This window comes from Gymnoscopelus microlampas (assembly GCF_963454915.1).
Source record: "Gymnoscopelus microlampas genome assembly, chromosome: 6".
Classification (NCBI taxonomy): domain Eukaryota; kingdom Metazoa; phylum Chordata; class Actinopteri; order Myctophiformes; family Myctophidae; genus Gymnoscopelus; species Gymnoscopelus microlampas.
In genome coordinates, this window is record NC_139943.1 from 33055765 (window position 1) to 33075543 (window position 19779).

At 42.6% G+C, this 19779-nt stretch overlaps 1 protein-coding gene across 1 annotated transcript in view; it reads left to right on the top strand.

The window, feature by feature from the left end:
* Nucleotides 1-19779, top strand: part of btbd11b (BTB (POZ) domain containing 11b) — a 118366-nt gene that overhangs the window by 65184 nt on the left and 33403 nt on the right. Inside the window, exon 3 of the mRNA XM_084059122.1 lies at nucleotides 13369-13573. Coding sequence (XP_083915248.1) covers nucleotides 13369-13573 — 205 coding nt within the window. The remainder of the gene's footprint in view (nucleotides 1-13368; nucleotides 13574-19779) is intronic.

Genomic DNA, 19779 nt, shown 5'->3' on the forward strand with positions numbered 1-19779 from the left:
GGTCAGGCAAGGACTCCTTCTGCAATGTTTGCACTGCAAACAGAGTCTCACACAGCGCAGAGCGGCAGAGAGAAAATGCTAGAGCTAATTCTAGCTAGGCAGATAACAGGCGAAAAACAGGCGAATCGTTCACTTCCGGATAAAAGCGCCAAAATTGGTACACATACTCCTTGGGTAGTACTGTTTTGATAAAACCCGTTAGCCACCTGAAAATTCAAGATGGCGGCCATTTTTCAAGATGGCCGCCATTGAATATAGAGTAATATTACATTTCCCAACAAAATCACATAGATACAAGCGCCAAAATTGGCAAACATACTCCTTGGGTATTGCTCTTTTGATAAAAACCAAAGATTTTAAGATGGTGGCCATTTTTCAAGATGGCCACCATTGAATATACAGTAATTCGCAGTAATTTCACAATAAAATGTCATAGATATGCACCAAAATTGGCACACACACTCTTTGGGTATTGCTCTCTTGATGAAACCTGTTACCCATGTAAAAATTCAAGATGGCAGCCATATTTCAAGATGGCCACCATTGTACAGTAGGCTATATACAGTCAAATCACATTTAGAAGTAAAATAGCTTAGAAGCAAGCACCAAAATTGGCTCATATACCATTCTTTTAATAACATTTTAGCAGCCACCTAAAAATTCAAGATGGCGGCCATTTTGCAAGGTGGCCGCCATTGAATATACACTAATAATGCATTTCTGAATAAAATCACCAAAATATGTCCTATTTGAGTAATCTTGGTGTCAAATCATACATTTTTCACTATGTAGAATCTGAATCTGGACCCATGGACTGACTCACTGGCTTCCTTGTACCATATATCAGCCCCGGAATCCTAATCTTCTGCTAAATGACGGGATCATGCTATGTTATAAGTCTATTATGTGTAGCATTTTCTTGTACAAGACAAAGAGGAAGGGTAGTGTTTTCAGCCTGCGGCGAAAGATGGGCAGTGACTCTGCTGTCCTGACATCAGTGGGACGTTCATTCCACCACTGTGGGGCCAGAACAGAAAAAAGTCGTGACCGTGTCGATCGACCAGAAGGAACCTTGAGTGACGAGGCAATCAGTCGCCCCGAGGTGGCAGACCGAAGTGGTCGGGCAGGGGTGTAGGCATCGACCATAGCCCGGAGGTAAGAAGGAGCTGTTCCTTTCACTGCCCTATAGGCTAACACCAGGGTTTTAAACTGGATCCGAGCTGCTACGGGGAGCCAGTGTAGAGAACGGAGAAGGATAGTTGTGTGGGAGAACTTGGGGCGGTTGAACACCAGACGAGCTGCAGCTTTCTGAACAAGCTCCAGAGGTCTGACGGCAGATGCCGGAGCACCAGCCAGGAGGGAGTTGCAGTAGTCCAGGCGGGAGATGACAAAAGCCTGGATGAGTACCTGGGCTGCCTTCTCCGTGAGGAAGGGGCGAATCCTCCTGATGTTGTAGAGGAGGAATCTGCAGGACCGTGTCACTGATGCGATGTTTGCCGAGAAAGACAGTTGATCGTCCAGGGTCACACCCAGATTATTCGCAGTCCGAGTTGACGTCACCACAGCATTATCAATGGTGATGGCCATGTCCCGGTGCAGACAGCCCTTCCCCGGGAGGAACATCAGCTCGGTCTTGTCCAGGTTGAGCTTCAGGTGGTGCGTCGACATCCACTCCGAGATGTCAGCCAGACAAGCAGCAATGCGTGCCTCCACTTGTGTGTCAGAGGGGGGGAATGAGAGGATCAGCTGGGTGTCATCGGCATAGCAGTGGTAGGAAAAGCCATGGGAGTGGATGACAGCACCAAGAGATGTAGTGTAGAGAGAGAAAAGAAGAGGACCCAGAACCGAGCCTTGGGGAACCCCAGTAGTGAGTCTGTGTGGTTCTGATACAGACCCTCTCAGCATCACCTGGTAGGAGCGACCCGTCAGGTAGGATGCAAACAGGGAGAGTGCAGAGCCTGAGACACCCATCCCCTTAAGGGTGGAGAGGAGGATCTGATGGTTCACTGTGTCGAACGCTGCAGACAGGTCCAGAAGTATCAGGACGGAGGAGAGAGAGTTCGCTCATGATGTATGACAGATCAAGCGCAGCTGAAGGTGTTGATGATGCAAGGTTGGACATGTTTGCTCGGAAGCAGAGACCATAAGCCATTCCTCCAACCCGATCAGCGCTGAAGGAGCATGTAAAGCGTGCTGCCTACCAGGCGGGCTGTATCTGGAGTCAGTCAACAATAAGTCAACCAGAAACAGGCTGGAAGAAGAATGGAGATCTGTGGCAGATAGTTTGGACAGAGCTCCCACCCATTGCAGAGAGTTGCAAGCAGCTGACCAAGTGTGGATACAAGTCGGAGTGCTGCGGTCGATGCAAATGCTACAGATTTGGTCTGACCTGCACTGCACTGCATGGCTGCAGATGCGAGGTTTAGAAGTGTCTTCCTCATCCAGGCAGCAAGACAATAAGCGAACAAACAGACAATTTGGTCAAGCGAATAAGTATAGGCCTACTGTCTATAAAAAAAAAATAATAATAATAATAAAGAAAGAAAAGACAAAAAAAAAACTGCCTCAACGGGATCATCACCTTATCGTGGTGGGGCAGTTTGCATGTCTCCATGACCCCTAGAACTATGTCGGCAGGAGTCTTGTACTCCTGGCAGGGTTACCCAAGCCAAACAGGTCGAAGGGTAGAGACTAGACGAAGGGTGATCCCAGGGCGCTATTACTACTTGTAATCTACACTTGCAAGATCCGCTAGTCTCTCAGCGCTAATCTATGTGATTTTATTGCAAAATGTAGCAATACTGTATATTAAATGGCAGCCATCTTGAAAAAGGGCCACCATCTTGAATTTTTAGGTGGCTGCTAATATGTTATTAAAAGAATGGTATATGAGCCAATTTTGGTGCTTGCTTCCAAGCTATTTTACTTCTAAATGTGATTTGACTGTATATAGCCTACTGTACAATGGTGGCCATCTTGAAAAATGGCTGCCATCTTGAATTTTTACATGGGTAACAGGTTTCATCAAAAGAGCAATACCCAAACAGTGTGTGTGCCAATTTTGGTGCATATCTATGACATTTTATTGTGAAATTACTGCGAATTACTGTATATTCAATGGTGGCCATCTTGAAAAATGGCCACCATCTTAAAATCTTTGGTTTTTATCAAAAGAGCAATACCCAAGGAGTATGTTTGCCAATGTTGGCGCTTGTATCTAGGGGATTTTGTTGGGAAATGTAATATTACTGTATATTCAATGTATATTCAATGGCCATCTTGAAAAATGGCCGCCATCTTGAATTTTCAGGTGGCTAACGGGTTTTATCAAAACAGTACTACCCAAGGAGTATGTGTACCAATTTTGGCGCTTTTATCCGGAAGTGAACGATTATTCCCGGTATCTGCCTAGCTATTCCACCGGTAATGTTATCAACGCGGCAGGAGGCAGGGGCATTCTTTCAAGTAGCTACAGATTAGGGCTGGGCGTTATCGGGGCAATATCAAATATCACAAAATGTTTTGATCAAATACTCTTCCTTGATATCGATATTGTGATGATGATATACATTTTCTTTTAACCGCTTAAACTATTTAGTCTTAGTGAAACGGGCCTGAGTTGCAACTGTACTGTGCTTTTTTTCAGTCTGCACCAAATCTCAGTCTACACCAAAACTAGCACGTGAGCTTGTAGATCTGCTATTTTTGGCAAATGTTCCTGTGTTAACTTTTTCAAAGATTTTCAGAAATAGCAAAACAAGTGGATCTACATATTCCGATATCGAAATGATACCGATATAGTAGCCACCTGCTGCAGATACAATTGCAAACACAGGTTACAAGCTCAATCTGAGAAATTGTGTTATTGAGGAAAGCATGTAGTGTCATAAATCGTTTGGCTGTTAAAAACAGTGTGACACGGAGGGGTGGCATTGTTTTAATCTGCCACTTTCTGTTCCAGCAACGTGAAATTTGCAGTGGCATTTAAACTTGCATTTTTTGGAGGTTTGCTGCTGATTTGCCAAAATAGCGCCTCGTTTTCTTTCTAGTCAAAATGCCAAATTAGCATATTTGAAACGACAGCCCCCATCCCAAAACGGTGCAGATACAGCATGAAGGTTGTTGTTCGTTTTTTTTTACCGTTGAACACATCATTTAACAATGGCGTTCAGTGTTATCACCACTTTGTCAGGTACAGTGATGTCCTGCTTTAAGACATGTTTAAACTGGAGGGGAGTGTTTGTGTAACTCAGTATCCCCCTGCATTTGGCAGGAGAGTCTATTCCTGGAGCTGTCAATGGGTAAAAGATACCGTATATGCCGCATGCAGGCTATTTCCATATGTAAATCTATACAACAAAGATGGCTTGGAAATATCAGTAACACTGGGAAACAAGGTCAAATCACAATGACATCACTGTGCGCTTAAATACCACTGTGGTCTCCGTCACCAGCAGGGACAATGAGAGAGACCCAATTCTTTATGATTTATGTTTACATTATAGAACCACCAGCAAATACATTTTACTGAAAGAAGCAAAGAACAAAAATGTGTCTTAGATATGTCCATCCATCCATCCATCCATCTAAACATCCATCTTTGTCTACTTATCCGGAGTTGTAGAAGTGCTACCACAACGCACCAGTTGCGAAGGGGAAAAAAGGAGGGGACAAAATATAGATCCTAGGGGGGGGCCCTGGTCAACCAAGTAGGGTTTAAATGGTTAAATTAAAGCCAATTGTACCAGTAAAGGAAGGCACAAGTCCATAGGTCAAACCCGTGCAAAAAAGTCCTCTCTTTTTCAATCATCAGAGCATGCCAATGTCATCATCATTTTCAGAGCTCGGAGCATCCCCCGTTTCAATCTAAGCTCCGTAAAGAAGATGTATGTGATATTTCATTTTCACACATTCAAACCGCGAGAGACTTTGAGTCATCGGAGCATCCTTTCTTCCAATCAAAGTCGGGATGACAGTTTAATGATTTGGGAAAGACCGACACTCAGCTGCTGGATTGCATTGGTTTCAAAATATTAATTATTCATTCACGTATTCGTCAAGACGTTTATCATAGTATGAACATTAATATTAATGGGTCATTAACCGGAAATGATCCCCTCCCCAACTGTTTACTGTACATATTTTTCTTTTTGATTACTACTCGTTTATATGATGTTTTTGCATATTATTGTAAATATCTTTTTGTCTTTAAATGTCTTGATGAATTGAATACACAGGACCTCAATGGAAATAAGCCATAGGCTTTTTGGGGTTTATCCTTTTAGCATCCTTTTGTGTAAATCTGCACCTCTGTGCTTTTTTTGCAAACTGTTAATAAAGTATTCAATCAATCAAAACAGTAATGTAGTGGACAGTTCTCCCCAATTTAACTTGGAGGACTCTTCCCAAGTCCCCCTTTGGGTTCTGCTATTGACTAACGACACTAGACCTGGAACACCAATATGTAACTATACCTTTCAATCCGGGAACCCCTTTTGGTGTACTTGTTGCTGTATACAGTACATAGCAACATCATTTTTTGTAATTGGTTTGAATAAAATGTTATGTTTTTCAGAAAACTTTAGGATTTAGAAGGCGTTTTCAGAATCTGCCTCAGGTCTAAATGGGTTAAACTTTGCTAGATATGCCTTGATACAGAACACTGTCACCTCCTGGTATGGAGAGTTGTTTCCTCTCACGCAGATGCAGAGCAGCGCCACCAGCTGACCGTCAGCTGTAGTCTGTGCAGTGTGTTCCAGTGCAATTATTTCCAGTGATGCGAGGTGACACAAAGCAATGTGGTCAGTCGCTGTTGTCACCGATAGTTCTTGCAGGTCGGCTTGGTGTGTCAGGAGGGGCCTTAACGCTCGTTGTGGTGTGGGTGATGGCTGATTTAATCAGTCACACCTGGCCTGAAATACAAACTAATTGGACTGTGAGCTGGGTATGACTGCACACCTGTTCATCGATGTAATCAATGTATACAGGATAAATAAATCATCTGCACACACACTCAGGAGAGAGGCTCTGTCATACCATCTGCTCTGGCTTGTACCATCTTGCCACACTCTACAAAGATTTGTTAGAATCATCTACCTGTGTCCCCAAGTATTAGAGGAACCCATGACCACTGAGGTGCCTGGTAGCACAGACTTGCTAGAGGGGGACTGACAAAGCACATGCTGTTTGTGTCATACTGCTGATGGGCTTTCGGTACAGAGAGGGATGAGAATTCTGGTTCTGAATGTGAACTGTACAACTGTCTGCTATGGAAACATTTATTATGTCCAATGTTGAGCATGGAGGTACCTTTTAAATGACCATACAAGTGGTCTGGCATTCTTTAGCACTACGACTCAAGGTATGCTTGACATATCATTACACAGCTTAGTTGAATGCTTGATTCTGATTTGGTCAATCATTGAATGTTTTATTTTTGAATAATGCTGAACTCAATAACCAACCGCCGCTGTCTAATCAAAGGCTCAGAACAGCTGGCTCATCAATCTGCACTGCTTGATTTTGTGCCGTATCCAACATGGCTGCCGTGTAAACAAACACAGAAGTCATTTACAGCTAAACATTGCTCTCAAGAATGTTTTGGAAAACATTTGAGGCGAGAAATAGACAATACAATAACCAAATATTGATTCTATTTGATCAACACTTCCCCTGTTTTCCAAGGCGAAGCGTTGCACTGGACGCACCTGCATGGCATAAATTAATGAACTACTTTCATTATCTTAAGCAATGAAATCCTAGTTGAAACCCTAGTGTTGTTACTTTTAGGTCAATGTATTCATTTATCAAGTAGCCGTGTAATAAGCGGGATAATCAATAGGGATCAATCAGTCAGATGATGCTCGAGTTATGCGAGACTGACACACACACACACACACACACACACACACACACACACACACACACACACACACACACACACACACACACACCAATGCACAGATTCTGTGCATTTATAGATATCTAACACATTCTTACATTTAAAATATGGTTGAAGTTATTAAACACATATTGATGCTATATTAACTAATTTGGCTGCAGACCCCCTGGAACCCCCTCAAGGTTTCCTGGCGGAATGATCTATAGATGGATAGTAGACAGGATACTGGGGGCAGAGAGAGTGGGAATGACACGCAACTTCGGTCGAAACGGAAACATTGTGATTATGTGGTCGGCGCACCCCCATGTGAGTTTTTCACACAAGAGGCGTTACCTCAAGCTGTACTCTCATGCTCCAGACAGTGGCAAAAACGTGTTTCAAGAAACACGTCAGAGGCTCAACATGTTGTGCAAGACAGTACTGCACTGTAATTATTATGCTTTACTTACCGTGCAATAAAACTGATCGTCTACAGCTGTGGTTCTCAAAGTGGGGCCCAGGGACCCCCAGGGAACCTTGAGGGGGTTCCAGCTGGTCCCCAGCCAAATTAGCCAATCAGCTAATATCAGTAATGTATCAAAATCAGTTTAACCACTTTGACCATATTTTATACTTTGGCTATTAGAAAACAGCCGATCTACAGCTTGTAGATCGGCAATTTTCTAATTATTTTTAAAAAAATTCGGAGGTCCTTGACATGAAAATGTTTGAGAACCACTGTTCTACAGTATGTTGATCCACATGTTGGTGAAACATACTGTAGGTGGACCCCATACGTTGTTGCGATTAACGCTTCATTACAGCTGTGATGTATAGCACTTCCCACTGCCTCTCACTGCTCCCAGGCAGTGGTGGAAAGTAACTAAATTACATTTGCACAAGTACTGTACTTCAGTATAATTTTGAGGTACTTTTACCTTACTGGAGTATTTCCACTTTTCAATAATTTATACTTCTACTCCGCTACACCTCAGAGGCAAGTTACAAGGCAGAGTGACTTCGTAGATTTAGATTATTATTACTAAAACATCCATTAATCAAGTAAGCTATTATTTTATACTTTATCTATTTGAAAATAGCTTGAATGCAGGCCTTTTACTTGTAACAGAGTACTTCTTCCAGCACTGCACCCAGGGCATTCTTCACGCTCTGATAACATTCTCTACAGAGCACAGTAAGACGGTCCATTATCTGTCATTAGTCTCTGTCATTAGAGGAACGCAGTGTAGCCTTCCCCCCATCTCTGTTGTCCTAGTCAGTGGTGGAAGAAGTGCAGTTCTCAGGGTTTTTTTTTACTTAAGTAAAAATAGCAATATCACAATGTTGAAATAGTCTGTCACACAATCTTAAGTGACACGCTGTCTAAATCTGCAAAGTAACTAGTAACTATTAAAGTATTCAAATAATTGTAGTGGGGTACAAAGTACAATATTTGCCTCTGAGATTTAGTGCCGTATAAGTATAAAGTATTGAAAATTTCACATGCTCAAGTTAAGTAAAAGTACCTCAAAGATGTACTTAAGTGCAGAACTCGAGTAAATGTTACTTTCCACCACTGGTTCCTAGTGATGCTTGGTAGAGAAACTGCTGTTAGAAGGAGCCAGGGGGTAAACTGCCGGGTCATTATGTACTCTACACGTGTGTTCTTACCCCTCAACCACAAGAGCATGACTCCTCCGCCCTCCTAAGGCGAAGTCACACTGAGAAAACGGTCGTGGATGGATGGGTCGTGATGAGGAAAGACCCTCGTGGTCGGAGTTCCACTGATGGCATTGGCCGATGTCTGGTGACGTCGTCTCGTATCCAGAGAGAATGAGGCTACACGAGAAAGACGTCTTGAGCTGTTGCCTTTACTAGTACTTCCTTTGGCCTTTCTCGCTTTCTCTGTCATTTCTGCTTTAGTGCAATGTCTTTTTGCAGTCTTAACACAGCGTACAGGTTGGCTAACAGTACTGGGTCTTTTTTTTAACGGGCGCTGGGAGCAGGTCAGCATCGTGCCGAGTCGGATTGGCCAACAGTGGCCGTTAAACAACGTCATGGCTGTGTAGCAGCAAATCATTGAAACACTGGGATTATGGCAGCATGCATCTCTGCAGGCCGTGCCTAAAGCAGCCAGTGCACATTCATCAATGCCCAAGTGAGTGATAGATACAACGTGTTTACATACAGTATAGGCTACTGGGTAATTGCTCCACAGGGAACATGAATTAATTGCTTCTGCATGGCAAGAGAGAATGCTCTCTCTCTTACATTAAACATTAAATGGATATCACACTTTGAGATGCAATAATGAGAGGTTTGGTTCCAGTATGTGGGCACTGCATGGCTGTTTATTTACTTTAAACGTGCCAACTCTCATAAATTCCCATTGTAAATCAAAGTGGTGCTTTTGCAGGAGACATTCAGCAGCAATTCAGACTCCACTACCAAGTAACTAGCATGTTCCTCACATCATGTTCAAGGCTGTTCAAAGCATCGGTTGTGAAATAGAATGCTGCTCCACTCATTGTTAAAACTGTGATATACCTGACAAAAATGAGCTTTTCTTGCTGGCCTTCGCCTCTTTTGCTGTCGTTAATTACCTGGGATGAGATATCGATTACCCTCAAATCTTATAATGGAAAAGCTATTGACTTTTTAGTTCCATCCTTCTCTCGTTCTCGTTAGTTCTTTCCTCGCCTTTCCGATTCAAAATATAATTCGACCCTCTGAGATTAGGGTTTTGCCTCACTATATGAAAATAAGGAACACCCAGGTGCCTGTTTTTAACAGTAACAATGTAGCAGACCATTTCCCTAAGAAATGGAAATAATCTCACACTGTCTGTGTGTGTTAAAGTGCTGGCACGTCACTCATTTTCGCTGTGTGGGTTTAGCAATAATCTGCCTTTCTTTGCCCAGCGGCGGCCTGTCTGTCTCCTCCGTCTGCCTTCCAACCCCCCTCAAGAAAATGTCACCGGCCATAATAAATAAGACATGAGGATGGCTGTTGCTGCTGCATTGTCTCTGAGTCGGCTCTCAAGGCTCCCCTTACAAAAATGCTTTAGAGGGCATCGTTTGCAGCCTCATTTGCTGAAGGAGAGAGAAAGAGGGATTGAGATAACCTATGGGGTCTCATCTTAATAATGAATGTGCATTCGCATCACAGTTGTGCATCGTGGGTTTGCCGGCCCCATCGCGATTTTACTCAGTACGTCAGATATTAAACGATTGAATATTCATTCATATATTCACTGTATTTAATGTATGGATATAATGTACATAGTGTATTCACTCAGAGATCCAGTGAAGATATCTAGGGCCAGCAGCTCAGTATTTTATTCTTATTTCTCTTGACTGAAAAAAGTGCTTTCGCAACTTTAGAGCTAAATTTTAATGGAGATATAATTAACAATAGATGCAAAAAAATAGTAATTCAAATGTCATTGTTGCGACATGCAAGAGTGCGGTCTAGCCAACACCAACTAGGGACTCCTGAATCGCTGCCCACCACACTCCTATCTCCAATCTTAATTACAAACAAAAACAGTGATTACATCAGCAGGTATGGATGGATAATCATGAATCATGATTTCATTCACCTGTGTGATTCCCGTAGCTCAATGAGTATGGAGAGACTGCAGGGCTGCTACCCAAGACAAATGGGAGGGCAAGACGGCCCAACAGGCTTTTACTTCCCGTATCTGTGTGACGTAAGTGGTCGCCCCTTTAGGACACCGTAAGTAGGCAGGAGGCTATTAATTCCAACGGGAGAGTGAATGTGAACACAGCTTCTGAACGATTCTTTAGCCCCATGGTCAGTGAACTAAATATTGGACCCATTCTTCACAAGCCACACAATCTTCCCAACATTCTGACACTAAAATGGCTTTTTTCTGAGAGACAAATCAGGAGAAAATTGACTTTGTTATCGACCTTTCTTTGTCCCAGCAACACTCTCCACCAGTAAACATAGGACGTTTGCGAGATCTGCCGTCAGACGGCACCCACTTAGGAGACCATTTTGTGTACCATTTCATGCCTAGTCGCAAAGCGTGGGTTCCTAAATTAAGCATCTTGGTGCTACTCTGTTCTGCATCTAATTCAAGATTACGGCTGGATGGTACATTACCAGCATTTTTGTTTCAAACTTAAACAGTACGCTAAAATATGTATCTGAAAACATTTGAGGTGAGAAATAGGAAATAGTCAGTAACATAAACATGCTTTGGTACTGCCTCTGGACACAAGAAAGGCTGTGTAGTTGCATTTACATCCCATCGACCCGAGGGCACAGGACGGACGGCTGAGACTATGATTGTCTGAGACACAACCAGCCTCTGTTTCACAAAGAAATGTCACAATAAAGGTAGCAAAAAAAGCCATTGCAACTGTACCCCTCCTGTGTTTCATTCTCGCTACTGTTGCGGCTATACAGCTATGACAGCTGAATTTACTCCGGGGATAGATAAAGGTTTAGCTCATCTTATCCAAATCTTACCTCATCCAAATCTTATCTTATCTTATCTTATCTTATCTTATCATAAAGTGATGTCCTGTCTTCATCAGCGTGGCACATTTCTCTCCCTAGAAAGCTGAAAGATTGACAGTATTATTGCATGAATGATCTGTCCCTGTTCATTCCGTCCCTTTCACCCACACGCCTCTCGCATTGTTCAAGCTAAATGGAATCTTGGCAGCCACCAACTGCCATAATTATGATGCTAAACAATTTCTTTGTCATTTTGAATGACCAAATGCACGTTGCTTTTTTTCCCCTTCTTTTTTTGTCATTTATGTGTCATTGTGTCCCATCACTTTGTCTTGAATACTGACAGGTTGAATGGTCTAGAAGATCAGATACAGCTCCTTAGATGGTGCAGAATAGCTGTCCTTTAGATGGTGCAGAATAGATGTCCTTTAGATGGTGCAGAATAGATGTTCTGTAGATGTTTCAGAATTTCATCACATGACGTCAAAGTCCAGAGGGATAAACCTGGATAGAGAGAAGCAAACAGAAATCTCACAGCACACTACTATGACGAGGGATTTGAATTTCATGCATTAATTAGACAGGGTTGCAGGTAAGCATAGTTATCCGCACCAGTGGTGTATGGTGAATTTTAACGTTGACCGGGCCAGAATCTTCGCGCAACAAAGGCTGGGTTCGCGCAACAAAGGCTGATAAGTCTATTGAGAATTAACGAGCCAGTCCGGGTGGAAAACGGAACGCTCGTCCCAAAACACACTGCCCCATTTTATCCGCGGACCGAGGCCGCCGGTTTAGAACCGTAGCAGGGTGTTTTAGGGCGACGGTTCTTCTATTACATTTCTGAATGGAGAGAGGTGCGCGTCCCTGGAGAGGTGCGCCGAAACTGGCGAAATTGGTTTTCTAATGGCCACTCATTAACAATTTGGCCGAATGCAAATGAGCCCCATTTGAAAACAAAGGCGACTTATAGGGTGAGGGGCTGCTAATGTTGTTATGTTGATTTTTTTCCCTGGCGGATCTTGCCCTTAAGCAGGGTTTACACAGACCGGGCCATGGCCATGGCCCCCAATGACCGTCCGCCTCTGATCCGCACAATAACAACGGCACCGCAACAATAATGCTTTCAACAAGTTAAACAGTAAAATAGCCATTGTTAATTTAACTCTGAGAGTGTACAAATGTAACCACATTGTTAGAAATTGATAGATTAACTATGAGGATTTTTGATTCCAGTCTTGACAAGTTTCTATATAATTGAGATTATTGGCATGAAAAACCTGTGTGCTCCTTTGCTAGAAGTGAAACGCTTGCTCTCTCTCTCTCTCTCTCTCTCTCTCTCTCTCTCTCTCTCTCTCTCTCTCTCTCTCTCTCTCTCTCTCTCTCTCTTTGTCTGTCCAAACTAGGACACATTTTCTGATGTAAGCGGAAATAATTATGTCCTGTCCCATGGAATGAAATGAATTGGCAAGGCAAGCGTTTATAAGCACTGGAGTCCTCTCAAACATTGACATTTAGACCCAACCAGATGACTTAAAGTACTGTGGAATTATGCAAAGAAAATGAGAGAGAGCGTAGCTAAGAGAGTAGCTCATGTTTATCCATATACATTTTTTTCAGACAGTGCAGTCATGGCCACCACCCTGTGTGTGTGTGTGTGTGTGTGTGTGTGTGTGTGTGTGTGTGTGTGTGTGTGTGTGTGTGTGTGTGTGTGTGTGTGTGTGTGTGTGTGTGTGTGTGTGTGTGTGTGTGTGTGTGTGTGTGTGTGCGTGCGTGCGTGCGTGCGTGCGTGCGTGCGTGCGTGCGTGCGTGCGTGCGTGCGTGCGTGCGTGCGTGGGTGGGTGGGTGCGTGCGTGTTCCTGCATGAATCTGCTTGTTTATTTCCGTCTGTGCATATGCATATGCATGTGCCCCTGTTTGACCTATGTGTGTTCTGTGCGGCCTTGTGTGTGTGTGTGTGTGTGTGTGTGTGTGTGTGTGTGTGTGCGTGTGTGTGTCAGGTGACCTGGTGTCGCGGGCGATGCACCACCTCCTGCCGCTGCACATGAGGAACCACAGTAACGGGACGCCGCTCCACCAGAAGAACTGTGCGGTTCACTGGGCCCCAGAGGCCATCTACACACTGTGCTACTTCATGCATTGTCCCCAGATGGAGTGGGAGAACCCCAACGTCGAGCCCTCCAAGGTCACCTTACAGACGGAGAGGTGAGGAGTAGAGCCCGACCCATGTGTCGGTCTTCAAAACATTAGCAAAAAAAAAGCTGATCTACAAGGTCTCAACACATCTCAACGCGACGCGTTAAGAGGTTGTAGACCGGCTATATTTGAACATTTTGAATGGGGCTTAACTGTTTATTTGTGTATATTTGTATTTATTTATTAAAGTTAGATAGATAGATAGATAGATAGATAGAGAGATAGACAACACGATACAAAACAAGACAAAATAGAATAGGCTACCAGTCATAGTTCGAGAGGCATCACATACAGTATCACATATTTACTGTTTACTGGAGAGAAATAAAATCTCTATTGAGAGGGGCCAGACCTAATCTGCTAAGGGCAATTATTTTTTGGCAGATTCGTCTGGAACCAGGCTAGCGCAGAACTGAGATGGGGCCTGTTTGTTCAGAAGTATACTAAGTTTTTCACTTTCACAGAGTCTAGTCTAGTGAGTAGCCAAATGGAACATTTCAAAGGTCTACTGCAATAGAAATCCACAAACGAAGACCTCTGCGTCAAGTTGGGCAAAAGATGTGTGAAAATCTGCTTGTTAGTGAAGTGCCATCCTTTACCAAATTTATATCGGCACCTTTGAATACCTGTATCAATTAACCACTTTAAACCTGTCATCCCTATTTTGGGCATGTCATTATTGGTGGAAATAAAATAAATAAATCCCCACATTTCACACTTTTCCAAAATCTCATAAATAGCAGATCTACAAGCTCACAGCACATCATATTGTGAGCTTGTAGATCTGCTATTTTTAGCGGCGCTAGCCGCTCTATACCTTTAGGTATAGAGCGGATATTAGCCCTCTATGCCTGGCTTTTGCGTCAACGTTCTGATTGGTCAGGTGCGCCAACGTTCTGATTGGTCAGGTGCGTCAACGTTCTGATTGGTCAGGTGCGTCAACGTTCTGATTGGTCAGGTGCGCCAAAGTTGTGATTGGTCACTATTCATGACATCACTATGATGTCATGAATATAGAATTCGATGTCTATATAAACGATGACAATGACTTCATCTTATTATTCATTTGGCTAAAGTCTCCGTCTAGGTAAGTTATTTAAAGTTAATATGACGAATAGAAAGAGAAAGATACAAGAACAGATGAAGGGTGAATGTATAGAAAGTCTGAGTTCGGGACCCAGTCATCCGTTATGACAGAATGGTTTGATAGAGACGATCGAGAATCCAAGAGTCCGTTAAGGTTCTGATTGGTCAGGCCCGTCAAGGTTCTGATTGGTCAGGCCCGTCAAGGTTCTGATTGGTCAGGCCCGTCAAGGTTGTGATTTGTCAGGCAAGGGGACTATTCATGACATCACTATGATGTCAAGGTTTATTTTTTATTTCCTCATGTTTTTTTTTGTATATATTTTTATTTGGCTAAAGTCTCCTTCTAGGTAAGTTATTTAAAGATCCTCAATTTAACTTTATCTGTCGTCGACGCTCTGATTGGTCAGACCCGTCAACAAAGTGATTGGTCAAGCTTCACATGACACATGGCTATAAACACATTATAAACACATATCGATGACATAATGTATTCAAAGGCGCCGCTACCTTCACACAGGGTGTGATTTTTGCTATTCCGTACAACAAAGTATGTGGATAGGGCTCAAGTGGTTAATCCCTTCAACAGAAGAAAGAGTTCACCCATGACAACTGATGCTAACAAGATTAAAGCCGTGTCAAAAGCTGCAGTCTTATACTGAGCCGAATGACACAGTAGCACCCTTCTGAAAAGCATACAGTACTGTACATCTCTCTTCAGGCCACACACAGACCACTACATATGGACATGACATTAGATACAGTATGACAGGTTGGTGGTACAGTATACCTTCCACAGAGAACTACAGACAGACATTGCCCTCGTGTAACCATATACTCCTACCCTGGTCTTTTATAACACTGCTTTACACTGGAGCTTTTGAAAATAGCAGATCTACAAGCTCACGACACGTAGCGATGTGACCCGTTGTGAGCTTGTAGATCGACCATTTTCAAATAGCCAATGTGCTTGACTGCATGTAAAGTTTAAGTGTTTATTGATTTATTGAACTGATCTAGGTTCTATATTAAATACTTTTGCTGGGGACCCCCTGGAACCCCCTCAAGACAACGACCCTTGGGGGTCCCCAGACCCCACTTTGAGAACCAGTGTTTTATAACACCTCTGGTTCTCTACGGTTAGCCCATTACCCTTGAAATGGCACACCAGATGTTTTCCTATATGCAATGAGAGGACTGGCTTATACGAGTCAATTGTCAGCTTGTTAGGCTAGAGTAAGCCCTTCTGGTGACCCAAGAGAAAACAAGCAGCAGGAAATGAAAGTTGGAACAGGCATGCAGAGACACGTGCCCAGTCAGTATCGATAATCTGAGTTACTGACCTAAGTAGGTCATTATCACCCGGCAGCCACGGCGCTGTGTTGTTGTGGCCTTAAGCGTGAATGACATAAAGATGAAGCCATTATTTCCATAGTGTTAATTCCCGTGATTCCTGCATCATTGCTGGCCACTTTGTGTGTTTTTTCCAAGCTTTTGCTGAGAACGCCCTTGTAACACAGAGCACTTCATTGCAGTTCCCACAAGAGCTCCTTGTCCCTTACCAAATCCTCTCGTTCACACAGCTCCAGCCGGAAGTGAAAACGTTGAAACGTTTTGATTATGTAGTGTTTTGTGATGACTTTACTGTCCATATTACACTACTGTATACGCTCCACTTTATAAATAGCCATCTATAGTCTTTTTTTATGGTTTCTCTTGGAGCTTACACTCACAAAGAGGGATGACGCAAAACTGACAGTTGAAGTTGAGCAGGGACTCCACCCATTATTGCCGGTAATATAGCTAGCGATCAGTTAATATGCCCCCAAGGTCTTTAGCTCACATCAATTTAATGTGCCTCACAGGTCTCCAGCTCACATCTGTTTTAACTTTGATTACCAAGAAAAAAAGGAATCCATAATAAGTACATACAGTATGTGGACCTGAAATCATGTAATGTATAAAAAAAACCATATTCATTCATTGCATTATTTAAAATATATTGTGTTATATACATATACTGTATACATCATGGTTTTTCCTTTCTTTAATGTCTATGCGAACCCGGGGGTCTGGTAAAGGGGTTAAGAAGCGGCCTGGGTTGTTTTGCAACCACAGGACTGCCAGATCAGAGGAAGAGACTGTCACTATTGCTAGCAGGCAAACGATATACATAGTACATGAATACATTAATGACCACTGACGTGGTCATTAATGTACTGAAAAGATACACTTCTGTAAGCCAGTGGTTCTCAACCTGGGGGTCGCGACCCCCAGGGGGGTCGCCAAATAATTTGGGGGGGTCGCCAGATTTTTTGGTGGATTTGAAAAAAAAAAAAAAGTTTTTTTTTTTTTTTTTTTTACAAAATATTTTTTTATGTTATCATTAATTCATGTTTTATCAGTTAATTTACTCAATTTACCCACTTTTTGCAAAAATGTTTTGATAATTAACAATTATCAAATAACCTATTATAATTAAATAACCTTCGCGCGTGCGAACGGGACCGCGCGCGTGCACGCGGGGGGTCGCGGGAAATAATATCATTATTTTGGGGGTCGCGGCCTGAAAAGGTTGAGAACCCCTGCTGTAAGCTACTGTAGGATTTTGTGTGAACTGTTTGCCCATACACCGTGATGTAATGTAATGTCTCTCCCCTCTGAAAAGCTTCCCAAAAAAAGAAAAAAAAAGTTGATCACAAAAAAGAAACGTATGACCTTGTAATAACTTCAAACAAATGATAATGATAACAAACAAAAAACCCTGCAGTGTCTTGTCAGCTGCAAATACCTGAAATAGGGTTGTATGGAAACAGCCTGACCTTGAACTGCTTCCGACCTTGCATATCCACTGGGAGCTCTGAAGGAACATATAAGCATTCTTTTGATGCCTCTTGATGAGGTGTTGATGTGGCTTAATGAATTCAATGTTTCCCTCTGACGTCTGTAAGAGGGAAATGTAAGTCACGTTCCTCCTTTCCTTTGAAATGATAAAACGAGGTTTGGTATTCATCAGCTGATGAAACTGAGGAGCATTAAAAGAGCATAGGTCACCCCGCGTACACAGAATATAATTGAGAAGTGACTAATTAATGATGAGTGACAGCTGGGAGCTGTGCACATGTGAAGGACAGTCCATCCATGCATTGAGACGTCCTTTTGTCAAATGATGTATAGCAGTGGATCCCAGTGGTGCGCATGACGGCAAGCACACAACAAGAAGGACATGAGCTGTATTCAAAACAGCTACCGCTTGTTTGTGCCACAATTGCCAGCGGTATATTAGGAACATAATCTGGTCACAGGTTTTTGGAAATGTCAAAGAGATCAATGTGTTATCAAGGATTTATGCTCCATTATTAAATCCTCTGGCTGATGGGACAAACACAAATCTATTCATTTGGAAATGAAAAACCGAACCTGTGTAGAGCACACTTCATACACAAAGGCAATTCAAAGTGCTTTACATAAGAAATAAAATAGCCTAAAAACATAAAGATCAAAGAGCAATTTCAGGCAGCGTCCAGGAGGCACAGGGGTAAAGTTCCTGCCCACCACCATGAGGTTTGATTCCTCCATGGTGCCTCTGGCTTGTCTGGGCAGTCACTCCAGCAATCACAGTTGGCCGAGTTGGTCGTGAGGAGGGCGTTCTCTGTCTCTGCACAAGCGACTCGTGCAGGTTGGCCAGTGTGCCTGTTCAGTGGGAAACAGAATTGTCAGGTGAAAAGAAGTGGCTGATGACTCCATGTGTATCGAAGGAGACACATAGTTGTCTACACCCTCCCCAAGACCAACAGTGGGGTTTGGCAGTGACTATACAAACATTGGAAACAACAAAAATGGGGAACAAATAGTAGGCAAAACATCAACAAGAAAAGGCAGTGGAGAACATCAAAGTTTTTAGCTTGGATTTAAAAGGAGTCAGAGTTGGTGCACATAATTCTCAAATGGAGGTTTGTTCCAACTCTGTGTGGCATAATAACAAAACGCTGCCTCACCATTTTGCCTAAGCTTGGAGCCAGTTAGAAGACTGTTCCCGGTTGACCTGAGAGAGGTCATACTGTAAAAGCAGATCAGATCAGAGATGTATTTTTTACCTTAAACGATTAAGTGTTTCGTTTTAAAAATCAATTCTATTACACAATGGAAGCCAGTGCAGAGAAGACCTCTAGCAGCTGCATTCTGAAGCTGTCTGAGAGAAGACCAAAAGAGTAACCTAACCTAACTACACATTTTGTCTTCACTTCTTGTTTGGACACAAATCCTCAATATTTGTTGCTTTATTTATTTTTAGGGTGCATTGCACCTGAGCCATCTGTGTGTGTGCGTGTTGTGAGATGTTTTTTGTGTGAATATTTTTCACATTTTGTGAATTTATGTCCCGCTGTCCCTTCATTTTTCGGCAAGACTGACATCAGCAATATAATATGGTCAATATAACGTCATCAACATGACATCACAGATCCACAGGCAAGCCATGTGGTTATTAGTCACTGTCTTGTTTCCTTTTCTTGTTTTCTATCATCTTTCATAAGATGATAGTACTGTAGGCTGACTTTGTTATTGACTTGGTGTGGCTATTAACCACTTAAACCCCTGTTGTCTTAGAGAACTGGACTCGACACCAAATCTCTTCGCCAAAAATAGCCGATCTGCAAGCTTATAGATCTGCTATTTTTGCCTAATGTTCAACCCAGAATATGGATGCTTTACGCCAAGATTTCTGGCTTGGTTGTTAGTCTTAAAAGACAGGAAGTCAAGGTGAGCACTAACTTTCAGCCCTTCTTCCTTGGCACCAAAGACAATTCCGTTTTGTCTTTTTGTTTAATTGGAAGAAGATTTTTGGCATATCCAGTCATTGATTGTATTGACGCACTGACACAGCGAATCTGTGGGACCGTACTCACTTGGTGAAAGAGCTCTGTAAATGGTATAATCGCTTATGGTAAGCGATTTTGTTTGTTTTGTTTGTTGTGCAACATAATTTGGCCTAATGGGAACATCTGAACAATCGTTATTGTTGTTCAAGGATTAGAGGAATTAAGGAAGACAATAGAGGCTTTGGGCATCACTTTTCTTTATTTATTTAGTTGTTTTTGTTATGTTTTTAGAATCTTAGTTGGCAGTCCAAC